This window comes from Grammomys surdaster, unplaced genomic scaffold, assembly GCF_004785775.1.
Source record: "Grammomys surdaster isolate TR1022 unplaced genomic scaffold, NIH_TR_1.0 140, whole genome shotgun sequence".
Lineage (NCBI taxonomy): Eukaryota > Metazoa > Chordata > Mammalia > Rodentia > Muridae > Grammomys > Grammomys surdaster.
In genome coordinates this window covers 1415441-1441984 of record NW_021604598.1, presented here as the reverse complement: position 1 = coordinate 1441984, position 26544 = coordinate 1415441, and the positions used below count along the sequence as shown (strand labels likewise).

The window sequence follows — 26544 nt, the reverse complement described above, 5'->3', positions numbered from 1 at the left end:
ATGAGGTATATTGTTCAGATATAGGGTGGAGAGGACTGCTAATATGGTAAAATTCAAGGTTATAGACACTTTGGCCTTAAGTAAGTGGAATTTATTTGTCACCTTACTATTTTCATTTTGTTTTGAGATGAGTTTTCATTTTGTAGTCCTGACTGCCTTGGAACTTGTTATGTGGATCTCGCAGGCCTTGACTTAGGAAGATTGCTTGTCTCTGCCTCTGCATGCTGTGATTTCAGAGGTGTACTGCCATGCACATCTTAGTTTGAGATATCTTTATGAAAAAACACATTTTTCTCTGTAGGCAATTTTTGGCTGTATCAGTTGTGTTGACATTTTAAATTTTTCATCATTAAGTCTCAGGGTGAGAGGCTTCTTTTTTTTTTTTTTTCATGACCTCTTCATTTTCCCTGTCTTTTTAGCCCGTCTCACTACCAACGATTAGAATTTAGCACGGCATCCAGATAACAAAAATAAAGCCTAAAGACTAGTGGTTGAGTGGAAGTGATAGGCTGGTTCACAGATCTGGCAGTTTATCTGCTCAGGAAGTACAGGAACCAAGAGGAGGTAGGGAAGGAAAGGTTTCTGAGCCTCCTGAGACCCCGTACTTCCCGGTCTGCGTTTAACTTCGCTCTGGGCTTGGTCGTCGAGAAGGCCGTTCTCGCCCAGAAATCTTGCTCAAACTTCAATTTCCTCCTTTGACTGGGTTTTTAACCTCCGCTTCGGAATCAATCGGCACCCAGGTCCGGGGAACCGAAACTTCTATTCCGGAAGGATTCCGACTCCGCAAGCGGAAGTGAACCTCAGCTCGCCTCCGTCTCTTCCGGTGTGGCTTCGCGCGGCCCCGTTCTCTTTTTCTCGGTAGTAGCGGGCTGGCTGGGCGGGTTCTGCTGAGGCTGGGTGAGGGGATGGGCGATGGCGGAGGTGGGGAGTGAGGTCTGGGTGTGGCCTCCGTGGCGACTCGGTTCGTCCCCAGGCCGCGCGTCTCGTCCCATCGCTTCTTAGAGACTAGGGCCCTACAGTTCTACTGTCCCGGCCGGGGGCCATTTCACATGAACCGTATTTGAGCTCCCCGTGCCTTCGAATGTGGTCCTGGATTACCTTTTGTAAGGTAATCTTACAAAATTTTTGCTTTCTAGAAAAAAAAAAAAAGGATTTCGGCCGTTGGAGTCCGGCTTAGCGCCCCATCGCCCCACAACCTGGCCATCCCGCTTCATTGTGAGCAGTGGGTGCAATTTGATGGAACAGGAACGACCCAGGGTGAGGAGTTTCTTTCCTTTTTCATTTCCTCTTCCCTATCTTTCTAGCCTCTCTCACTATCAACTACTAGAACTTAGCATCCTTCCTTTTTTGGAAACCGATGCTTTCCACTAGTTCTTTCTGTTTTATCTATTTACCTATCTCTATTTTTTACCAAACCTCATGCATCCATTTTGAGTTGTTTCATTTAGGCAAAAAAAAAAAAAAAAAAGTGTTAAATGCTCAGGCTGTGCATATTCATCTGTTTTGCACACCACAAATCGTCCCTTACTTCTTCTCTTCATCCCAACAATAAAGTATTCACAAGTAAAGAAATAGAGAATTTGGCACTGAAGGGATGGCTAATGAAAAATTGGAACTTGGGGCTGGAGAGATGAGTTAGTGGTTAAGAGCCCACATGGCACTTCCAGATCATCTCATTTTGGTTCCCGGCACCCATGTTAGTGGCTTGTAACAGCCTGTAATTCCAGTTGTGTTGGAATGGGGAGACCAGAGATTCTAGGCACTTTCAGTCATGTGATGTACGAATGCGCACACGCTCACACTTGAATAAATAAGTGGAACTCTATTAAGGAGTGGATGATGCTTTATTTGTTATGTTATTTCTCCACCGGTGAAATGAGCCAATTCAAGCCAGATTAGAATACGTTAAATGTAAGTTTATTGTGAAACTGCTCTCTGGTGAACAGGGTCCAGGGAAGTCACTATGTGGGGTGGGGGCGTGGGGAGGAGGAAAGGCGCCTGCGGACAGAGAGAGAAGAGACAGGGAGACATGGAGAGACCAAAATGTCTGGATGATACAGGGAAGAAGAGCCTAAGCGGGCAGGGCAGCCCAGCCCCTGGCCTGGAAAGTTCGGGGCTGGGACAGGGTGTATGTTCATACACGCACATTGTGTATTTTGATCTTATACTCTCTTGCCTCTTAACATCTTTCCTTTTGTCAAATAGTCCCTCATGTTGGTTTTTCTTTTAAAACAAGGTCTGTTGGGGGCTGGAGAGATGGCTTTGTTTTTAGAGCACTTGTTGTTCTTGCAGATGTCCTGGGTTTTATTCCCAACATCCATATGGTGGCTCACAACCACCTGTAATTCCAGTGCCAGAGGATTGGACACCCTCTTTTGGCCTCTAGGGGCCTCAGCCACTCAGGTGGTGTACATATATACACGCAGACAAAACATTAAAAAATGTATTTTTAAAAAGATGCATGCATGCATGCCTTTCCTTTTCTTAGAGGCCAGAATGGGGTGTTGGATCACCTGAAGCTGGACTTACAGGTAGCTGTGAGCCACCTGTTGTTGGTGCTGGAAATGACTCTGTTTCTCTGTAAACACAGCAAACAATCACTTTGCCATCTCTCCAGCCTCTGCTTTTAAAATTCTTTTATTATTCATTTTTTAAACATTCATATGTGTGGGTATTTTGTCTGAGTCTAGGTCTGTGCACCCTATGGGTACAGTTTCCTTGGAGGCAAGAATCGGGCATGAGATCCCTGTAAAACTGGAGTTACAGGTTGTCCTGGGCTGCTGTGTGGGTGCTGGGAATGAGTCGTGGTCCTTTGAAAGAACAGCCAGTGCTATTGATTTCTGAACTGTCTCACCACCTCTGTTATGATTATTATTTCATTTATTCATTTTTGAGATGAGGTCTGTAGTCTAGGCAAGCCTGGCACTCACTGTGTAACCCAGGATGTCTTTAGTGCAATCCTGTTTCAGCCTCCCTAGTGCTAGGATTACTTTGTTGGTTTACTTGCTTAGTGTGATCTCTTTCTATCCGCCTACCAGGTTAACCATTGTAAGACAGCCATGTGTTAAAGTATTTGAACTTTAAGATTCAGCTCTTAGGGATTTATCTTACTAAAGTCACAGCAGTGACTTAGTGAGTAATAGTTGACTGTTAGTCAGCTATTGACTGAGACTGAGACTGAGGAAGATGATAGCTTGACACCTTGATATCTGGGCTAGCTGGAACAACAGAATGAGATGCCCCAAGAAGAAAAAGTGTCAAAGTATAATTAGTGGGAACAAAAATGTTAATGTGTGGCTGAGAAAGCCTAGATTCAATGAGTCACAGTGGAGGGGAACAGACTTGCTACAGGCTCTGAGAACCAGAATGGTGGCAGGCCGAAGTAATTTAAAAATGACCACATTGAACAAGACCTTCTGGTGTGCATACTGATCCTGAGCAGTGGAAAGAACAGGAAGGAAAGTTAGGACCTAAGTTGTTTGTTCAGTCCCATTTTGCAAACCAGGGTTTGGAGTAGATTGTGTACAAGATGACAGTGTAGAAACTTTCTGGTAGTCTGATGGCTGTCAGCCCTATTTAGTGAACATTTAATTCAGTGAAGATGTGTGTATTTGTGTAAAATACAATTCTGTTGAAAGTTACAGTTCAAGTAAAGTCTCAATCAGTAGGAAATAATTTTCACAACTTTCAAGAAACTACTTACTTCATGTTTTGAGAGTCAGATACTTAGCTCATTATAGATAAACCAGTTGGGGACCAAGTATTTAAGTATCTGAGTCTGTGGGGGATATTCTCATTTATACCACCACATGGAGGGAACATGTCATACATTTACAAAGTTTACTTACATGGTTAAATCAAAAGGGACTTAGTTTTAGAGGCATGTTTGGACCATCTTGTACTTCCTCTTTCCATTCCTTTTGATAGATGTCAGGGTTCTAGAGCAGAGCTTCTCTTATTAGCAACTGTGGCTGCTTCAGGAGTAAACTTAGAGAACTGGAATGGGATTTATTGAGACACCTGGATGGCAGTGCTGAGTACTATGTGTGATACAACTCTGGAGTGTTTTACTTTTCATCCCTAGCTAGGATGTCCCAAGTAAAGTGAAGTGAAGTGAAGTGAAGTGAAGTGAAGAAGTGAAGTGAAGAAGTGAAGTGAAGTGAAGAAGTGAAGTGAAGAAGTGAAGTGAAGTGAAGAAGTGAAGTGAAGTGGTGAAGTGAAGTAGTGAAGTGAAGTAGTGAAGTGAAGAAGTGAAGTGAAGTGAAGTGAAGAAGTGAAGTGAAGTAAAGTGAAGTGAAGTGTAAGGACCCAACCAGAAATGTATACCTGGCAAAAGTTGAAGCAATCATTTCAGTACTCATTGCTCTGAATAACAAATTCTCACATCTTCTAACTCATTAATAAATTACTGAACCATTGCTTAACATTTTCCCTATTAGCAAGCGAAATAAAAAAAACCTATAGGAGTCTTGGCGGGCAGTAGTGGCGCACGCCTTTAATCCCAGCACTTGGGAGGCAGAGGCAGGTGGATTTCTGAGTTCGAGGCCAGCCTGGTCTACAGAGTGAGTTCCAGGACAGCCAGGGCTACACAGAGAAACCCTGTCTTGAAAAACCAAAAAAATTGAAAAACCGAAAAACAAAACCAAAAACTATAGGAGTCTAACCATTTGATAACCAAAGTGGTGGCAGAGGTTGGGGGAGACGGGGCACTCACAATAAAAAATATATATAATTTTTGCATTTATTTATTTATTTTTTGTGTGCCATACCATAAGTGTGAAGGTTTGGGGACAACTTCTGAGAATCTAGGGACAGCTTGTGAGAATTGGTCTCTCCTAAAATGGTGAGACTTAAGTCATCAGGCATACAAGTGAGAGCCTTCACCCACTGAGCCATCTTACCATCCCCCACATACTTTTTCTTTTATAAAATTTAGTTTTGTTACTTTTTTGAGATCTTTGTGTAGCTTATTTTGATTGTATTCACCCACCCTGCTTCCTTTCAGATCTACTCTTTCAAACCTAGCTTTGTGTTCTCTTTGTTCTTTTTGAAAATAAACCCATCATGCCCAGTTTGTGTTGCATGTTATTCTAGGAGATGTGGACTTGCACTGTGGTAAGGTTGACCGTGAAAGAAATACGACTTTCTCTATCTAAGCAGCTGTCAATTGAAAATAACTCCTCGCCGGGCAGTGGTGGCGCACGCCTTTAATCCCAACACTTGGGAGGCAGAGGCAGGCGGATTTCTGAGTTCGAGGCCAGCCTGGTCTACAAAGTGAGTTCCAGGACAGCCAGGACTACACAGAGAAACCCTGTCTCGAAAAACAAACAAACAAAAAAAAACAAAAAAAAAAAAAAAGAAAATAACTCCTCATCTGGGGTGGAATTTAAAACCTATCTCTGTCTCCATGGTGGAATTGTGTCTGGCTTGAGCTAGCATAGCTCTTGTACATGCTGTTATAACTGCTGGTGGAGTTTTTAGGTCTTCTATGTATAAAATATTATCTGCAAATAATGATACTTTGACTTTCTTTTCCTATTTTTCTCCCCCTGGTCTCCTTCTGTTGTCCTTTGCTCTAGGTAAGATTTCAAGTAAGGTACTGCATAACCATGTAGAGAGTGAACAGTTTTGCCTTGTTCCTGATTTGAGTGGAATTACTTGAATTTCTCTCGGTTTAAGTTGATATTAGCTATAGGCATTTTGTAAATGCCTTCGTTATATTCCTTGTATCTCTGCTCTCTCCAGGGCTTCATCATGAAGGATGTTGGATTTTGTCCAGGACCTCATCCTTCATCCAATGAGATGACAATGAGGTTTTATCTTTCAGTCTCTTTATGTAGTTGGTTATGTTTATCGATTTATATATGTTAAACCTTCCCTGTATTTCTAGGATGAGACCTACTTAATCAAGGTAGATAGTTTTGTTTTTTTTTTAAGAGAGAGTCTCTCTGTTGTAGTCGTGGTTATCCTAGAACTCTGTATAGACTAGGCTGGCCTTGAAGTCTCCCTGCCTCTGTCTTTCAGCTGCTGATTAAGAGCAGATATGTCTTTCTGATGTGTTCTTGACTTTGGTTTGCATGTTATTGAATATTTGCATCTATGTTCATAAGGAAATTGGTCTGTAATTTAAAAAACTTTTTTTTGAGGGTGTAGTGGGTCTTTGTATGGTTTTGGTATCAGAGTAACTGGCCTCATAAAAAAGAATTAGAAAAATTGCCCTCCCCTCGTTTCTATTTTGTGGAATAATATGAGGAGTATTAGCATCAACTCTTCTTTGAATTCAGTTTGGTATAATTCTGCATTGGATCCATAGGAGCCTGGGTTCTTTTGGTAGGAAAACTTTTAATTACTACTTCTATTTCACCAGGGGCTCTTGGTTTGTTTGAATTGCTTATTTGATCTTGGTTTAGCTTTGTATGTCATGATAGCAAGAAATTCATTTATTTCTTTGTATCTTCCAGTTTGGTTTACAGCTTTTTAAAACTTTTTTTTTTAATACTGTTTTCCAAATTTTGTCAGTGTCTGTTGTAATTGAGTGTAAAAAAGAAACAAAAGGGGGACATGGCTGCTCCTAAGTGGCTGAGCTTTATTTTTATTATAGCTATAAGGAAGAAACAGGTCCAGAGTGAACATGGCTAGACTGAGCTGGGCCATGTGAGGAGAGAGGGGGAGGGAAAGCAAGAGAGGAGCTGCTGACCATGAGGGGCGGCCTTGGCCAAGAGACTGCTGTAGTTAATGGCTAAGTTATATAGTTATGTAGGGGCCAGAGGAGCTGGGGGAGGGAAGCCCCAGCCTTATAACTGGGATGGAGAGTTCAGGATAGGTGGGCTGGATATGCTGGCCAGGAGGACACTGTAACAGGGACCGAAGGATGCTGGGAGAACCTGGTGGTTTACTTTGATATGTTAATAGGCACCTCAGTTAATAGTTTGTCCCAGGTTTGAGACCAAACTGTAATGTCTGTCTTTTCATCTCTAATTTTATTAATTTGGATTTCTTCTTCATTTTTTAGTTAATTTGGCTAGGGGTTACCAGTCTTGTTGATTTTTTTTGTTTTTTCTCAAAGAGCAAATTATTGTTTTATTGATTCTTTGTATTGGTTTTGTTATTTCTGTTTTAACCCAGAGTTTGGCCTTTATTCTTTTTGGGTGTAACTTATTTCTTCTTTTTCTAAGGCTTTCAGGTATATTACTAATTTACTAATACAGTGTCTGTCTGTCTATTTTTGTTTGTTTTTGTTTTGTTTTGTTTTTTTGAGACAGGATTTCTCTGTATAGCCCTGGCTGTCCTGGAACTCACTCTGTAGACCAGGCTGGCTTCAAACTCAGAAGTCTCCCTGCCCCTGCCTCCCAAGTGCTGGGATTAAAGGCGTGCACCACCACTGCCTGGCCTGTCTGTCTGTCTGTCTGTCTATCTGTCTCTTTCTCTCTGTCTCTTTGAGGCAGCATCTCTTTCTAGTAGTCTTGAAACTTGAAATGTAGACTGGGATGCATTTGAACTCTCCAGTTTTTTTTTTGGTGTTGACAGTGCTATGCACTTACTTGTCTCTTAGAACTGCCTTCTTTGTGTCTCATAGATTCGGGTATGTTGTGTTTTTGTTTTCATTCTATTCTAAAGGTTTTTGTTTTTGTTGGTTTTTTTTTGTTTTTTTTCCTGTCATGATTTATTTTTTTTCTTTCTTGACTTATTGTTTTCATTCAGTAGTAAGTTATTTGGTCTTTATGAGTTTGTGAGCTTTTGGTTGTTGATGTGTGGCTTCAATCCACAGTGGTTAGAGTGTTTGAATGTTTTTTATATCTGTTGTCAAGTTTTGGAGAAAGTTGCATGAGCTGCTGAGAAGAAGTTACATTTTTGTGTGTTTAGGTGAACTGTTTTGTATATGTTTGCTAGGTCCATTTACAGACCCTAGCATTTCTCTCTTTACTTTTCATCTGGATGGCCTATATTGATGAGAGTGGAGTTTGAAGTCACTGCTACCAGTGTGAGGGTCAGTATGTGATTTTACCTGTAGTAGAGCTTCTGTTACAGACTTGGAAGCTCTTTGTTTGGTGTACAGCTGTTTGGATATTATCCTCTTGGTGGATTTTACCTTTAATGAGAATGTAGTGTCCTTCCCTATCTCTTCTGAGTAGTTTTGGTTTGAAGTCTTTTGTCAAGTATTAAAATCTACATGCTTCTTGTGTCCATTTGCTTGGCATTCTTTTTTACATCCTATACCCTGATATGATATCTGTCCTTGATGGTAGGATGTGTTTCTTTGATGCAGCAGGAGGATAGATCCTATTTTCCAACCCAATCTATTAGTCTGTGTTTTTTTAAATTGGGGAATTGAGAGTATTAATACTGAAATTCATCATTGAGCAGTGGTTATTGATTCCTGTTATTTTGTTGTTTGTATGTGCCCCCACCCCACCCCTGATTTACTGGTCTGAAGTGATTTATTCCTGTATTTTCTTCAGTGTGGTTAACCTCTTCATACTCAAGTTTTGTTTTTTTTTCCCCCCTTGTGCCTTCTGAATTGGTAGATAGAAATTGCTTAAATTTGGTTTTATTGTGGGATGTTTTTCTTTCTTTGTCTAATATGATTGGTAATTCTGCTGGATATAGTAGACTGGGCTGACATCTGTGGTCTCTCAAAGTTTATAGAATATCCATCCAGGTCTTTCTGGCTTTCAGAGTCCTGAGAAGTCAGGTATTACTCTTATGGGCTAGTCTTTATATGTCACTTAGTCTTTTTCCCTTAAGGAGTCATCTGTGTCAGCGTATTTGGCTTCTTTTTGCTTGGTAGGTTAATTTCTGTCCTTTGCTTCTCATTTTTTTCAATTTTTGGATATCTTTGTTAGTACTATGAGTCTGGGGTTCAGAGATTCGTCAGTCTGACTATTAATAAATTTTAACAAAGAAGAGGCTTTTATTCAGATATTGGTGCCAGGTCTACACAAGGGAGTCCTAAATGTAGCACCTAGCCACCTCATTCAAGGGCTTATAAATTCAAAGAATACCAAGATACAATGTTTTTCTGCAAGCAGAAGTCATTTTTTTTTTTTTTCCAAAATAAGCTTGTTTACAGAAGCAGAAGAGCAGTAAAAAAATTTAACCCTTAACAGTAATCGTTCAGGCCTTTTTTTTTAATGCCCACCCCAGTTCCTGAATAATGACATGGAAGCTTATTTATTTGTGAATTAATGCCTAGGCCTTAAGCTAGGCTTGTTCCCAACTAGCTCCTAACTCAGTTATCCCATTTATATTAATCTAAATTCTGCCACATGGATGGTTACCTCTCTTCAGTTTCATACATCCAGCTTCCTCCACTTCTCGATGAATCTTCCTGCACCTCACTCTTTCCCATAGTTCGTTTTCTCTGCCAGATGTCCACCTTCTATTCTTTCTTTTGCTATAGGCCACAGGCATTTTATTTTAACCAATCAGAAGGTGTCTAAGGCAGGCAAGGACAGAGATAGATTTTTGCATTGTGTTAAAAAACATCACTTCAGCGTTTAGCAGCCCCTGACATTTGGAGGTGTAGTTTTGCTTTATAATTAGTTCTTTTAAACACAGAGATTTCAAAGTTTTAAATATAACATTAGCTGCTAGTACTGGAAAACGTGTTCTAGCAAACAGTGGTTAATGATCAGAGACTCAAATTAATGGTACAAATGAATGGTGTTCCTGTAGAAGGCTTGGTGGATACAGGAGCTAATGTTAGTAAAGTTTCCCAAAAGTCTTGGAATCTAGATTGGACACTTCAGAAGGTTTACACACAATAGGAATTGGTAAGTTATCACAAATAAGACAAAGTGTCCAGTGGATTACCTGTGTGGGCCCAGAAGGGCAAACAGAAGTTGAGACATTATGTGTCTGACATACCAATAAATTTATGGGGAAGGGATCTTTTACAATAATGGGGTACTCAAATGAATATTCCTGCAATTCCAGGGACAGCAAGTAAGGAAATTAGAGGTGATATGGTAGATGGTCCTGGGGAAGGTGTTAGTACAGGTGATAGAGACCAATTGCAGGCTCTGCCTATGGTCAAAAAAGAGACCATCACAGGGATCGAGTTTCCAAACTTATAAAAGGGGCCACTGCTGACATACCAACAGCCTTGCCCCCCACCCCCACATTGGGTGCCACCTTTAACTTTGATTTTTTCAAATCCTATTTTTAATGATGGATCTTAGGAATTAACTTCCCTTTTAGCCCACCACCCACCAGAGGTAGTGGGAAAGAAAGGATACAGGAGAAATGGACCTGTTTAGAGAGGTTGTCTGGAAATTGGCAGTTCAGTTCACAGGTGAGCAGCGGCAGCTTGATACACTCAAAAATACTTCATGGACTCATGGGCCTTGCCTCAGCACTGGTCTTGCCTCAGCAGCGCGTCTGTCTCAGCTGGCATCACTCTGCCAATCAGCCTGTGTCTGTGAAAGCAGCAAGAAACTGCAGCACACCACCAGAAGGTGTTTGGTGCGTTTCTCTGTGGAGTCCCAACAAATGGAGCTCAACTAAAATGGAGCGAGTGTGACTACTCAGTGTAAGGCGGACAGTGCTGCATGGTGTCAGCAGGGAATCCTTCATCAGCTACACAGTGTAAGGCAGAGCATTGCTGCATGGTGTCAACTACACAGTGTAAGGCGGACAGTGCTGCATGGTGTCAGCGGAGACTCCTCCATCCATCACGTGTCCTCTCACAGCTGTATTCACTGTAACGAAACATTCCTTCATGTGTTTGCCTCGGCAAAACACCATCCAACCGACTTACTAAAGAACCTTTGCGTTTCCACTGCAGTTAGCCATCAACATAATGTTAGCCATCACATTGGTTAGGTTTGTTTTATGGAGACAACAGATAGTTTCTAATCTAGACAGTATGCATCTTGGTGAGCTATAGCCATTTATATTTTTTATTGAGGCTAATACTGAGAAATATTTAGGATTTCCTCTCATTTTTGTTGATCGTTGTTCTGGCAACCCTTCCCTCAAATTGGTATTAGGAGTTTGCTGTTTTGGATGTGATGAATTTCTTCCTGGTTCTCCTTTGTTCATGAATGTGTTCATGTAAGGCATTGCCTTTCTTGTGCTCTTCTGGATGGCCCTGACTTCTATAGATTCCTTATTTCTGCAGTGTGGGCTTGGTCATGATATATAAATAAATAAATAAATACACACACATATATAATATGTTGTATATAATATATGTCATATATATTATATATTTTATATATATATATATATATATACACACACACACACACATTTTGAATTTGTGCTTACCTCAAAATGCTATTTATATTGGTTTTTGCAGGGCTAGAGAGATGACTCACTGGTTAAGAATTACACTTGTCAAGTGGATTCAGTTTCCAGCAAAGTTTCCAGTGCTTACATTGTGGTTTATAATACTCCATAATACTAGTTCTAGAGGATCTGATTCTTTCCCACCCTCCTTGGGCTCTAGACATACATGGTGCACATACATACAATTAGACAAGATAGTCATGCACATAAACATAAAATTGGTGGGTTGTTTTGTTCTGTTTTTGTTTTTCAAGGCAGGGTTTCTCTCTGTAGCCCTGGCTGTCCTGAAACTCACCCTGTGGACCAGACTGTTCTGGAACTTGGAGAGATCCACCTGCCTTTGCTTCCTGAGTGATGGGAAGGTGTGTGCCACCCATCATGTCTAGCTGAATTATTTTAAAAAATCTTTTAAAATATACTAATACAGGATACAGAATGATCCAGCCTACTGTGGGTGGTGTGGCTCCTAGGGTCTTGGGGTATATAAGAAATCAGAAGGGGAAGCCAGAAGCTAGTAATAAACAGCATTCTTTCATGGTCTCTGCTTCATTTCCTGCCTCTAGGTTCTTGCCTTGAGTTCCTGCCCTGACTTTCCTCATTTATGGACTGTTTGTTGAAAGTGTAACATGAAATAAAACATTTCCTCCCCAAGTTGCTTTTGATCATGGTGTTTTATCACTGCATCCTTAGGGTTTTATCACTAAACCCTAAGATGGTGGTTTTTGTCTGTGTGTATGTCTGAATATTGTGTATTTACTGATGCCCAAGGATGGCAGAAAAGGGTGTTGGGTTCCCTGGGACTGGAGTTATAAATGATTGTGAGGGTACTGGGAATTGAACTTGGATCCTAAGGAAGAGCTATCTTCTGAGCCACCTCTCCAGTCCAAAATGTTAAGTTTTAAGTAACTCATGTGCTTACTTTCCTGAGTTCTTTATATGTTGCTTTTTACAGAGTATAAATTTATGTGAACATACACACAAATATATAAATGCATTAATAAAAGGTTCTGGTGTTACGTAGAGTAATGTATTAACTACTTTTCTGTTGGTATGATAAGATATTATGACCAAAGCCACTTAAGGAAGAAAGGGTTTATTTTGGCATAAGTTCCAGAGGGAAAGACTTCATATAATAGTGGAGAAGGTAGAACGTGGCAGTAGAAGCCCAAAGATCACATTTTCATGTACATAAAGATGAGAGAACAGGAAGTGGGATGAGGCTTATAAAACCTTAGGGCCACCCTCAGTGATGCTTATTCTCAAGCAAAGATTCACCTTCTACAGGCTCCATAATTTTTTTAAACAGGGCTGCCAATTGGGTACCAGTGTTCAAATACATGAGCGTATGGAACATGTTTCTTGTTCAAACCACAACAAATACATACAGTCCACAGTCAGTTCAGGTGCTGTTAATGAGCCTGTATTATAGGGTATACATTGTTGATGGTTTTCATTATCTTCCCTTCAGAGAGCTAGTATAATGTTTGATGACTGCTAAGTGTTGCTTTTTGATTGATCTCAATAGGAGTCTAAGTCATCCAGATTAAAGAGAATGAATCTTGTCATTTTCCACTTTGACGCATAAGTTTCCCTGACGTGTCCTTGGAGTCACAGAAGAATTTCACATATTTTATCATCTGACTATAAAGATGGACATTACTAGCTTGTCCTGTGGTAAGTCCTGTTGCTACTGTTTTTGAGAGATTCTGTTGTAGGTCCTGCCTACAGTCTAGAGGCAGAGACCTGCCAGTCTGTTATGGAGTACTGAGGTGGGCCAAAGAGGACGGTTTTGTTTATCTAGTGTGTGCTTGGGAGCAGGCACTACATAATCATCACTGATGTTCTTCATAGGCAAATTCAGAGTTATATTTCTCAGAACTTAAGTTTTCTTGACTTTAAAGTGAAACTAATGTACTTTTCTTGATGGGCAAGACAGTTCACCATCGTATTTTCCTTCTGTAAAAATTGGTGTGGTATTGTAGGTTACTAGAGTTTATATTTGCAAGTTATCTTGAGTGAACCAAGTTATGTATTAATTACAAATAGATGAATTTCCACCCTCACAGTGAATGTGTGCTTCTTGGCAGCTTTGTATTGATATATCCTTTTTTCCAGAAAGTCTGCCTTCTGGTGACCAAAACTGTGATCAAGGAGAAGAAACAGAGGGAGAAAGCACGCTGGTTGGTTGCCTGAAAAACTGTAGTAAGGTATGAAGAACCACAAACTGAATTCATTGCATAGAGAGGTATATGTCTTTCTGTGTAGACAGACTTATCTCCCAGGATTACCAAAGTGAATAAAGTCCCTAACAAGGACTAATTATCCAGGAAGAGGAGCTTTTCACATTGCTGTAATGCTGTATTATTACAGTCATTACTGGTTAGTCTTGACCCTTGCAGTGCCAAATACCAGTTTTTTTTACAGTGTTCTTAAAGATAATAAAGCATATATATTATTTTCTCAAAAACTTTGTTTTCATATTTACCCCATTTGTAAAATATGTTCAGGAGTATTATTAGAAAAAGAGGAAAGATGAAAAAGTTTGGGGTGTGGTGAGGTAAAAGTGTTTGAAATATGCCATTAAAGCCACTTTACTAGAGTAGATGGGTGGAGAGTTGAGTGGATACCAAGGAGCCTGGTCTAGGGCCATTGAGCCCCAGGGTAGGCAATGGGAGAACTCTAGGCATCGAGTGCCCTGTCCTTATTCTTCTGAGAGGATTGGTGGGGATATTAACTTGGTTGAAACAAGCATATGTGGGTGGTTTAGGATTTGGTGACCTTTCAGGATGAGGCTGTGGATTTCACTCAAGAGGAGTGGACTACAAAGGATCCAACTCAGAGCAGCAGACCTAGTGATGGGGCAGTGGAGGACTACACAAACCTGGCCACTGTGGGTAAGTTACTCTCATATGATGCTTCATGTGGAGCAGGCACATGTTATGTACTTAGTGTGCTTAGAAAGTTTGTCAACTCCAACGAGATAACAACAGTGGTAGTTTTCTTCTAATGCATTTAAACTAACAGACATGCTAGTTTAATTGGTGGGGTCGTATACATCAGTACCTCCTCCTATGTGGTGTATATGCTTCATTACTGAGCCACATGCCTAGCACACTGGGTTGGGGTGTTTGTTTGTTTGTTTGAGATTTAAGGTGATGGTAGTGCACACCTTTAATTTCAGCACTTGGGAGGCACAGCCAGGTGGATGTCTGTGATTTCAAGGTTAGCCAGGTCTTACAGAATTCCAGGATAACCCAGAGCTACTCAGAAAAACCCTATCTCAAAAACGAAAAGCAAACATAAAGGTTTATTTTTATTGTTTTTGGTTTATGAGTGCAGGTGCACATATGCCAATAGCACATACTTGGACATCAGAGAACAACTTACTGGGAGTCAGTTCTCTATGCCCACCTTGTGGTTTGAGGGAGGGTCATTCTTAATATTTTTGTCACTGTACTTCTGGCCAATTCTCCAATTTCTGCCTCTCTCTCATCTCACTGTACAAGTGCTGGGCCTGGGATTACAGACATGTGCCATTGCATTTGAATTTTTATACTTGATGTCCTAGTCTGCTTTCTGTTGCTGTGGTAAAACACTGAGTAAATGAGCAACTTGGGGAGGAGATGGTGTATTTGGCTTACAGGTTATACTCCATCCAGGGAAGCCGAGACAGAACCCGAAACAAAACCATGCTTACTGGCTTACTCCCTTAGGCTTGTACAGCCAACTTTCTTCAGACTTGGCAGAAATCTGCATCAGTTAACAATCAAATAAATGTTCTTTAGATGTCCCCACCGGCCAAACTGATGGAGGGTGTTCTTCAGTTGAGATTCCTTCTTCCCAAGTGTGACATTGACAGTCAAGATGTGGGGTTCTGCTGATTGAACTGAGGTTGTCAGTGTTATGTGGAAAGCTTTTATACCTGATGTGCTATCTTGATGGCCTACTGTGGTGGTTTTTAAAATGTACATTACCTAGTTCTGTGGAAATGTATGTTTAATATGTTCTTGTCTCCATCTTTGATAAATGGAGTAGCACTTTCTAGTTAGTATTCTATTTTATGACTTTATCTGAATTTGATGAACTATGATATTTGTAAGTTAATGGTTTATTTTATTGCTTAGCAAATATTGCAGTGATTTGTTTTGTCAGAAATGTTAATATGAAATTGATTAGTGTTTTAGTGGTCAGAGATCCTTGGGATCATAGGATTAAAGCTTTGTCTTTTAAGTTCTTTTTGAAATAATTGCAACTTTTATTAGAATTATGGACCAAAAAGCGGGTTTGATAGTGCATGCCTGTAATCTCAGTAGGTTTGTGAGTTTGAGGTCTACCCTGGACTACAAGAGACCCTGTATTATAAAAAAATATTTATTATAGACCTGAATCATAGAGAAGTTTGCCATTTGTTCTATTAATGCATCTTTGCCTGCATATAGGATATCAGACACTAATGAAACCCAGTGCTTTGGCTTGCTTGACAGAATTGGTGAGCACACAGAAGGGAGTTCTTCAAGGTGACGGTTTATAAAGAACAGCATTGACCAGTGGCGTACATCACTATCAATTCCTATGTTCTTTTTGTCTAAAATACTTTTCCTTTTTTGTTTCTTTTTTTTTTAATGGTATAGCTTTAAATGGTTGATTCTCCTGCCTTAGATTCATGTGTGCTGGGATTGCTGATGTTCATACCATGCTGTACTTTCATGATATTTCTTTCCTTTTCCCTCTGGTAACATGTTTTTATTTTATTACCATGTATTAATTTTGGCAGAATTAATATTTAGTATTTTTTTTTCTCTAAATCTTCAGTTTGTTCATGAGCCAAGTTTATTTAGAAATCCATGGAGACATTTTTAACTTCTTTGCTATATTGTTCTGTTACTTAAACCTAATCTTATTTTGTGGGTTTAATTCCAGAATTGGAAAAGCAACTACAAACTAAAGATGTAGCACCAGAGCAGGATTGTTTGACAAGACATACCTTCATGGAGACACAGCAGGTGGTAATTCAAGAAAAAAAGTATATTTCTTATTTTATGTACTCAGCCAAGATTGACAGGGTTTTTTGTTGTTGTTGTTATTGTTGTTGTTGTTGTTGGTGGTGATGTTTTAAAAATAGAAGTCAGGAGAGAACTGGGTTTTTCAGTAGAAGGAACAATCTCTTATCATGTACTCCAGAAGATGAGTATTAAAGGGATCCAAAGTCAAAGTGAAACTGACTATGAAGGCACGTTTTTCTCATAAGTAGACTTGCCCTTACAGCAAAACAAAACAGCAAACCAAAATTCCTTGCCATGACTGATTTTTCAAGTTTCTTCAGAAAGGCATTGGTGAGGGATTCCCCTGAAGATCATCTTAGTAGTTTAGTAATCATCGGTCTTATTTTCTGTTAGTGATTAAGTATTTATTATTTTGTGTTTTGACAAATGGTAAAGGTGAAAGTCTTCAGTTTTTAAAAGAAGTAAACTTATTATTATTTATAATCACATAACAAGTTTGAAGTATGCTTGGGAATGTGCTACAACATGGGGGGTAAGATAAATAGAGTTCCTTGTGTAGTTAAGGTGATATAAGTTTATTTGCAAGAGATGCAGAAATCCATGAGTATAGAAGGTCTATAGAGTGACTGTGGATAGAGAAATGCTTTAAGAATATTGAGATCTGAGATAGATTATGGGGGACCTTAGTCTCTTTTATAGGAAGGATGTTACTTCCTCATTCTCCAGTGAGCATAGGTGCTCAAGTTGGCATTTGTGTGATGGTTCAGGATGCAGTAACCTTTGAAGATGTGGCTGTGGACTTTACCCAGGAAGAATGGACTTCACTGGATCCAATTCAGAGAACCCTCTACAGAGATGTGATGCTGGAGAACTACCAGAACCTGGCCACAGTAGGTAGGACTGCCATCACTTGTTCTAGCTTCATAAGAGAGCAGAAATATAGTGTTCTAGGATGTGATGTCAGCTCAGAACAGTGGGAAATAGCAGATGAAGTCCCTTAACATAATTTAATACCTCATGGTAGTTCTCAACTAAATGGTGATTAGTAGCGTCACTACTACTATACTAATAATGTTATTTTGAGATTCTTCCTCTTTAGATTTGTTTTGTCAGTGAGGAAAGGTCTCACTCTATAGCTTAGGTTGGCTTCAAGCTCTTAGCAATTCTTCTGTCTCAATCTTCATGAGAGCTGGGATAACAGATGTGGGCTATCACACTTGGCTGTCAGTCTTACCAATCTTTATGAATCTGTTTCTAAAGATAAGAACTAGTGCTACCATTTTTTTCCCTATAAGAATGAAGACCCATGCTGGGCACATTTCTCTGTTGTAGGGTGTTTGTTTAGACACATGAGGCCTTGGGTTTGATCTATATTCCTGGGGTTGGGAGTGGGGTGACTTTGTAACACTTTAATTAAAAATTAAATAACACTATATTAGATCTTATTGGGAGAAATGGTTTAGTACATTTTATTTTACATTTTTTAAAGCATAGAATTTTCATTAATAATGAAGGCATAGGAATATTATATGCCATTAATAGTTTATTTATTTATTGATAGTAGTGGGGATAATTTAGAACCTTGTACTGTCCAGGCAAGTACTCCACTACTGAACCATATCCTTAGCCATTTTTTGGTTTCTTGAAACAGAACTCACTTTAGTTCTATAGCCATGACTGTCCTGGAACTCTTGTTTCCTTTTGCCTCAGCCTTGTGAGTGTTGGGATTACATCTGTGCATAAACAGTCTTGGTCTTCCCTAGTGGTTTTTAAATGTGCATTAAGTTTTGAATGTGGATTTGATGGGTCATAGAAATTTTCTAGTTACCAATAGCATAAGTATTTGTATTCTGAGGTCTTCGTTAATAATTTTAAGTCTTTCTTGAGAAATATTTTCTGTTATTGGCTAGTTTACATGAGTCTTTTCCATTGATGTATCTGTCCCTGTGTCTAGGAGGTCAGATGTTTAAACCCAGCCTGATCTCTTGGTTGGAGCAGAAAGTCGAGCTGACAGTAATGGAACAAGGAATTCTCCAAGGTTAGTATTTATTGAAAACATTTCTTGTTGTCAAATTCCATATGTCTGGAAGTGTGTCAAGGGAATTATTAGAAGACCACCTTGAATCTGAAGGCCAAGGTCTTAGAAACAGTGTTCATAGAAAAAGCTAACGTGAAGCATCTGTGATGCACCGGTCTTTTATTTTCTCTGTTTATTCTGTTTACATTTAATTTTAATACATCTGTAAATTATTACAGCTGTGACACCATATCCTGTACTTGTCAAATTTTAGACTTAGACAGTTGCTTTATTTTCTCTTAGTTTTATTGTTTAATGTACTTTAATATAAAAAAAAACCACACAAGTGAAGTTCTGGTCTGGAACTCAACTTTATAAACCAGACTGGCTCGGGACTCAGAGAGGTCTGCTTGTCTCTGGCTTCTAAAGGTGTGCACCACCACTCCTGGCCAAATGAGGTAGGGTTTGTTTGTTTGTTTGTTTCGGCTGTTTTTGAAAGTTTAAACTTTATTTATTTATTTATTTGTTTCATTTTAGAATGGGAAATGCACCTTAAGACAAAAAGGACAGCACTTCAGCAGGATAGATTTTGGTCAGATATGTCTAATGGGATGCAACTGGTAAGTCTCATAAATTTACTTTTATGTTTATGGGTACTTTGCCTGCACAATGTATGTGTACCATGTGTATTTTTGGTGCCCTTGGAGAACAGACAAGGGCATCTGATTCCTTGGGACAGGAGTTATAGACAATTGTGAGCTGCCACGTGGGTGCTTGGAAACTAACCTGGGTCCTTTGGAAGAGCAGCAAGTGCTTTTAACTCCTGAGCCATCTCTCTAGCCACAGGATATTTCTTTTTTTAAAAAATATTTGTGTTTGAGAATATCTCTTATAATGTATTTTGATAATAATCAACTCTCACTTCTCCTAACTCCTCTAAGACACCCCCTGCCCCCACCACAAACTCTACATCCTTTTTTAGAATCAGTTTGAATTTGTGCTAGCCAAATCATTTCTTTGTGTATGTTGGGCTGTTTACTGGAGCATGGTTGACCTACTGGGGGTCACAACTCCTAAACTCAGAACTCAATCAGTTGTCTGTAGTTTCTCAGTCAGGGGTTGGAGCAACAAGATCATAATGTCCAAGGTCAGGGAAAATTAGGGATTTACTGATAAAAAGAGATTCAAATGAAAGATTTGAGAGAATTAGCTGTCAACAGGTAAGGAACTCTTACATCTTTCCCTTCTTCCCTTTTTCGTTTTTCTTTCCTTTTTCCTTTACTCTTTTTTTCCTAGAGAAAGGCACTCTACCACTCAAGGTAGCCTTCACTTGTGACACTTTGTCTCTGTTCCAGAATGCTGGGGCAGTAGTAAGCCAGCATACTCAGCATGAAGTGATACCCGAGTGTATTGTGAGGTTCAGTGCATCAGAACTCCACAGCTACATTTTCCTGTATGAGCCTGAAAAATCCTCTAATCATCTTTTTCCCTTTATCAATAGGGAAGAGAGCACAGTAGCGGGGAGCTTGGTGACTCTGTTCAAGTTGGAACAGTTTTTAGTGAAGATTCATGCCCTCAGACTCACATTAGTACTTCAAATACAGAGAACACTTCAGCGTGTAATTTATATGGAAAAGACTTTCTGCCACCCCTTAAAGAAACTTCTACCGAAGAGAACATTTTCCACTTGAACCAGTGTGTAAAACCTTTGACTTTGACTCCAGATGTTTCCCAGAGAAAGTGCAGTCTGGAAAAATCTGTTGAATGCAGTGACTGTGGGGAAACTTTTGTTAATCAGTTAGAACTTCAGGCACACAGTTCTTCTCACAGTGGAAAGAATCTTCACCAATCAGAGGAGTGTGGACAAGCTTTTACTCATCCTGTAAGCCATGATGGGCATGTGATTCCCACTGAAAAAAAATATTATGAATGTAAGAAATGTGAAAAATTTTTTACACATCCTGTGTACCTTAATATCCATATGCAAAGCCACACTGTGGAGAAACCCTATGACTGTAAGGAATGTGGGAAAGCCTTCACTGAGCGCTCAAGCTTAATTGTACATCTACGACAACACACTCGAGAGAAGTCTTATGAGTGTAAGGAATGTGGGAAAACCTTTATTCAACCCTCACGCCTTACAGAGCATATGAGAAGTCATACGGGAGAGAAACCGTATCAGTGTGACCAGTGTGGGAATGCCTTTGCGTCTTCCTCTTACCTTACTACACACTTGAGAACTCATACTGGAGAGAAGCCCTTTGAGTGTAACATATGTGGGAAGGCATTTACACGGTCCTCTTATCTGCTAGGTCATATACGAACTCATACAGGTGAAAAGCCCTATGAATGTAAAGTATGTGGGAAAGCGTTCAGTGGCCGTTCTTGGCTTACGATACACTTACGAAAACATACTGGAGAGAGGCCCTATCCATGTACAGAATGTGAGAAAGCCTTCACCAGCTTTGCTCAATTAACTGAGCATATAAAAACACACACTGGTGAGAAGCCCTTCCGGTGCAAGGTATGTGCAAGGACCTTTAGAAATTCCTCATGCCTTAAGACTCACTTTCGAATTCACACTGGAATAAAACCATACAAATGCAATTACTGTGGGAAAGACTTCACTGCACGTTCAGGCCTTACTAAGCATGTACTAATTCACAATGGTGAGAAGCCCTATGAGTGTAAGGAATGTGGGAAAGCCTTCAGTACATCTTCGGGCCTTGTTGAACATATAAGAATTCACACAGGAGAGAAGCCCTTTGAATGTTATCAGTGTGGGAAAGCCTTGGCTCACTCCTCGTCTCTTGTTGGACATTTAAGAACTCACACTGGAGAGAAGCCCTTTGAGTGTAACCAGTGTGATAAAACATTTACGAGATCTTCTTATCTTCGTATTCATATGAGAACTCACACCGGAGAGAAACCATATGAATGTAAAGAGTGTGGGAAGACTTTCCCTGAGCGCTCATGCCTTACTAAACACATAAGAACACATACTGGTGAGAGGCCCTATGAATGTAAGGAATGTGGCAAAGGCTTTATTAGCTTTGCTCAACTTACTGTCCACATAAAAACTCACAGTTCTGAGAGACCGTTTCAATGTAAGGTATGCACAAAATCCTTTAGAAACTCTTCATCCCTTGAGACCCACTTCCGAATTCACACTGGAGTAAAACCCTATAAATGTAGTTATTGTGGGAAAGACTTCACTGCTCGTTCAGGCCTTACTATACATTTACGAAATCACACTGGGGAGAAGTCCTATGCATGCCAAGAATGTGGAAAAGCCTTTAGCACTTCCTCAGGCCTTATTGCACATATAAGAAGTCACAAAGGAGAGAAACCCTTTGAATGTGACCACTGCGGGAAAGCCTTTGCTTCTTCCTCTTATCTTAATGTGCATTTGAAAATTCACACTGGAGAAAAACCCTTTCAGTGTACAGTATGTGGGAAAACATTTACGTGTTCTTCTTACCTTCCTGTTCACATGCGAACTCACACTGGAGAGAAGCCTTTTCAGTGTATAATATGTGGAAAGTCATTTTTGTGGTCCTCGTACCTTCGAGTTCACATGCGAATTCACACTGGAGAGAAACCTTATGTATGTCAGTACTGTGGAAAAGCCTTTACAGAGCACTCAGGCCTTAATAAACATTTACGGAAACACACAGGAGAGAAACCATATGAATATAAGGAATGTGGGGAAGCCTTCACTACTTCTGCTGATGCTAATGAACAAGAAGCACCCCATTGGGGGGAGAACCTTTGAATGTAAGGGATTCAGAAAATTGTTTGATAGCCTTTAACCATTTGCAATCAAAGTTCATAGTCTATACAAGTCTTATTGATAAGCAATGTATAAAAACATTCAGTTATGTGCTGTAAAAACAACTCATTCTGAGGATGCTCTGAGTTTAAGGATTGTGGGAAAAATCAAAATTTCATAATATATGTATTAACTGAAGGCTTGCAATATAGGGAATGAAAACCTTTAGTGTTTCCATGTGTGTTGATGCAAGACATGAAGAAATGTCATAGATTTTGTTTCTTCGTTCACTTATGGTCTCATAGTTGAGAAATACCTTACTGAAGTTTGGGAAGTAACTTTTTATATTTGACTTTATGTGGTGTTTACAGACTGAACACAAGCTACATGTGCGTAATAGGGGATTTGCTTCAGTGTCTTAGATGGCAACACTTGGATTTCCTGGGTGCTTCTATATGAATTTTGAATATTTCTACATTTGTGTATTTTTATGACTTCAATTATGAATTTCTAAATTCTATTGTTGTTGTTGTTTTTTTTTTTAAAAAATTCCTGTTTGGTATGATTGAAACTATTGTTTTTTACATAGTATGTGTTATATGTCCCATGTCAGCATTGTGAAATAATGGACACAAATTCCCATCTCCTCCTTACTTGTTAGTTGATTTGTTGTGTCTTGCACCCATTGTATGTACATTGTATGTACCTCCCCTTCCTTTGTTTTTTTTTTTTCCCCTCTTTTTTTTTTTTTTTGAGATAGTCTCACTTTGTAGCCCTGGCTACTATGGAAGTCATGAGTCATGTAGAGCCTAGACTGGTCCCTAGCTCGTGGCAGGCTTGGCCCAGCCTTCTGAGTGCATAAATTACAGGTGCGAGCCACTGTACCTGGCTCTTTCTACTGTCTTAAGTATATAGTTTACTAGCGCTGAAAAGAAGATCATATTTTACAATAGTGTTCAAGTACTTAACACAAGTAGGTTTGGATCTGACCAGTACAATCCCTTACTCTGAGTTCCAAGTCTTTGGTAGCCATTCCATTCTCTGCTTGGAGTTCAGCTTTTCTTTAGGCTCTGCTTCTTAGATCATGTAGAATCTGTATTAACTCGACTTAGCTTTTTTATTTTTGTAACAGGGTCTTGCTGTAGCTCAGACTGACCTCAGACTCCTTTACTGCTGGAGTTACAGGCATGTGCCTCCATGCCTGGCTGCCACATATCAATCTACATGATGTTCTCAAGGTGGAACTGTGTTATGGTCAGTTATTTTAAGACATTTAATTATCCTTTGGTCTCTATGGATGCTTAGTTTTCATTTCTTGCTTGTTGGGAGTATTGCTGCATTGAATGTGAGTGTAGCTATCTCTTTAAATTCATGATTTTATGTTCTCAGTTACAATCCCAAAAGTGAGTTTGTTATTGTAATGATAGAGATGTCATTGTGTATGTAACAACTGCCAATTTATATTCCCTGTGATGTACCTAGTCTCTTTATTGCTTATCCTTTTACTTTTTCTGTCTATATGCCATTTAAAAGTGTGAGATGGTATCTTCAGTTTTGATTTGCATTTTTCTAATCTATAAGCCATTTGTATATCTTTTGCTAAAATACTGATTTCAGTTATTTATCAATTTTAAAATCAAGATACGCGTAGTTACCTGAGTGACTATGTTTTAGACATAGACCTGTTGTAATATATATGGTTTACAGATATTTTTTCATCTGTGTACATGCTTTTTCAGATTTTTTTTTTAATTGCTTTGCAGAATCTTTAGTTTGATGTGGCCCTAATTCTTTATTTTTCCTCTAATGCCCATGATTTTCATGCCAGCTCTAAAATTCTTTGCTGGTGTGTCTGGAGCATTCTTGGAGTTTCATTGTGTTACAGTTTTACATTTTACTTTCAGGGTTTTGTTAGTTTGTGGTAACCTCACTATGTAATCCAAGGTAGCATAGAACTCACTGTGTAGGGCAGGCTGGCCTTAAACTTGGAACAGTATTTTTTCCCTAGGCCTCTCGAGTGCTGAGATTCTGGGTTTGAGCCCATCCAACTTAACTATATTTCTTTTACTCTTGTTTAATTATATTTCCGTTTTTTTAAACCCCTAAGTTTATATATGTGTGTATATATACTGTTTCTGTAACTGTTATTGCTTCTGTTTTGGTGCTAGGAATTGAATTTGTGGCCTCAAGAATGCTAGGCAGGTGCTCTACCATTAAGCTGTAGTTCTAAATTCATTGTTGAAATTATGTGGACTGTATAAGGGGCTTTTTTGTTTTTTGTTTGTTTTTGGGATAATCTCTTTATAGATTTGGCTAACCTAGAACTTGCTATGTAGACCAGGTTAGCCTGAAACACACAGAGATCTACCTGTCTGCTTCCCAGAGTGCTCGAATTACAGTTATGTGCCCTTATGCCTAGCAATGACTATATGTTTCTTTGTAAACAATTTGTTTATGTTGTTTGTATCAACATTATACTGTTTGATTTCTGCTTACATAATGGGTTTTGTTTGTTTTTGCTGTTCTTTCTTAAGACAAGGCTTCCTGGAACTTAGACTGACTTTGAAATTAACTAAATGGTCAAGAATGACTTTGGACTTCTGATTTTCTTGCCTCTATCTCTCCAGTAGGATTATAGGCATGTACCACCATACTTTGTGTGTGTGAGTGTGTGCGTGTGTGCATGAGTGCATGTGGAGTGCTTGAGTATCTAACTTTACACTAAGTGAACATCTCCAGCTTTGTAGTACATTGTTAAGCCTAAAATTTTTGTTTTTATTTAAGTCATTTTGGGATTAACTGAAAAGTTCTGGTTTCTTATGACTTTGTGGTTTTTTTTTTTTTTAATAAGCCTGCGAAAAAATGCCATTAGAATTGCTAATGTAGTGGTAATCTACAAAGCACTTTGGGTAGGATGGACATTGTAACAGTGGTAATTCTCTCAATGTGTATGGCATACTTTGCAATTTGTTTATAGTCTTATTCATGATAGTTTAGATTTTCCCTGTTTAATTTTATGTAGTTTTATATGTTGTATAATATTTTGCTTTTTAAATTTGTAGAATGTAAAGACACTGTGCTGACTTGAAAAATCTTACGTTTTCTGAGTTTCTTATAATTTTTTTCATGAATGCCCTGTTACCTGAAATAATTTTACTTTTCTTACTTCGGTGACTTTTTTTTTATCCTAATTGCTCTAGCAAGGCTTTTCCCAGTATTTCCCGAATGAATGAAGGAAAGGTACGTATACCTGTCCTTGATAGGCTTCAGCTTTGTAACTTGAAAACTGAATTTGTCTTTCATGTGCTGCCATTATGATGAAGTACATTTCTATCTAATTTATTGACTTAACCATCAGTTGATATCCTATGATGTTACATGATCCTGTACATTTCCTGCAATACGATTTTTATTTCATTCAGTATATCACATTTATTTTCACAAACCATCTTTGCATCCCATTTATAAAACCAATCTTGATCACAGTTTGTATGGTCCTTTTAAAAGTTACGTTATGAAGTGACCAGGAGATTGAAATTGTCTTAATAAATAGTAATTTTTCTTATTTGTCATTGAGACAGGGTCTTGCTGTGTAGTCCAGGTTTGGCCTTGAACTCACTGTGTCGCCCAGACTGACCTCAAACTAAAGATCTTTCAGCATTGACCTCTCATGGCCCACTGTGCTTGACTGGTAATATTTAGAAAGACTTCTCTGTGCTGCCAGTAAGTGACTATTTCATTTTTTTTAGGGCATAAGTAGACCAAAAAAGATGGTTACTTCATTGCAATGGTGTCATGGTTGTAAAGATATCCTAGAAATAGAAGACTCAAGTGTGGAAAGCAAGTGTTAGGATATATGTAGAGAGAAATAGCATTATGATGGAATATAAGACTGTTGTAGCACTCTTTTTGACAACGAATTGATATTAACATTGAGTCTTAAGTAACTAAGGAAACTATACTTGAACTAGACTTGAGACCAAGTAGATCTAATAATTCTATACATAACATTCTTCATAAAAGCCAGAGAGTACTTTGTATTTCATTTCACATGATATAGTATAAGAAATCTCACAGTAGACTCATTAGACTTTATTTAAAACTAATTTGTAGGCAGGATTGGGTTTGTTTGGTTTTGAGTGCTGGTCTCCTTGTGCAGTCCGTACACCTCTAGCTCACAGTTCTGAGAGATGAAGAGCCACATTGTATTCATACAGTTAGAACTGGCATTCATTCTGTCTACCGAATCTAGATCCAAACCAGACATCTCTCTCATCTGACACACTTGTTTTTATATAGTACAGTTTTTTTTTTTTAAATTTGGGGTTGGGGTATACAACATGACACATTGGGGTACATAACTCAGGAATTGGCATTCTTGTTCCATTTTTGGGGTCCTGGGAATTGAACTTAGGTGGTTGAGCTTGGAGGTAAGCACCTCTACCTCCTGAGCCAACTTG

The 26544-nt window shown here is 39.1% G+C and overlaps 1 protein-coding gene across 2 annotated transcripts; it reads left to right on the top strand.

The window, feature by feature from the left end:
- Positions 1 to 769: 769 nt before the first annotated feature.
- On the top strand, positions 770 to 22604 carry LOC114618063 (zinc finger protein 26). 2 transcript variants are annotated; one of them, XM_028763684.1, is made up of 10 exons: positions 770 to 858; positions 1137 to 1257; positions 12818 to 12966; positions 13408 to 13499; positions 14060 to 14186; positions 16213 to 16298; positions 17063 to 17189; positions 18250 to 18333; positions 18850 to 18932; positions 19814 to 22604. In XM_028763684.1, the coding sequence occupies exons 3-10, from the start codon at positions 12942 to 12944 to the stop codon at positions 22085 to 22087; spliced, it is 2898 nt and encodes a 965-aa protein (XP_028619517.1). In that variant the 5' UTR covers positions 770 to 858; positions 1137 to 1257; positions 12818 to 12941; the 3' UTR covers positions 22088 to 22604. The 2 variants fall into 2 exon arrangements, with proteins under 2 accessions (XP_028619517.1, XP_028619518.1); XM_028763685.1 differs by lacking the exon at positions 770 to 858 and having other exon boundaries at positions 1005 to 1257; positions 14078 to 14186.
- The last annotated feature ends 3940 nt before the right edge of the window (positions 22605 to 26544 follow it).

Bases quoted from the DNA above. Each gene is read 5' to 3' on its own strand.
- LOC114618063 (XM_028763684.1), top strand. From the start codon at position 12,942: ATGGACATTACTAGCTTGTCCTGTG. The intron at 13,500-14,059 runs GTATGAAGAACC...TGGGTGGTTTAG, and splicing joins GCCTGAAAAACTGTAGTAAG to GATTTGGTGACCTTTCAGGA. The intron at 18,334-18,849 runs GTTAGTATTTAT...GTTTCATTTTAG, and splicing joins GGAACAAGGAATTCTCCAAG to AATGGGAAATGCACCTTAAG.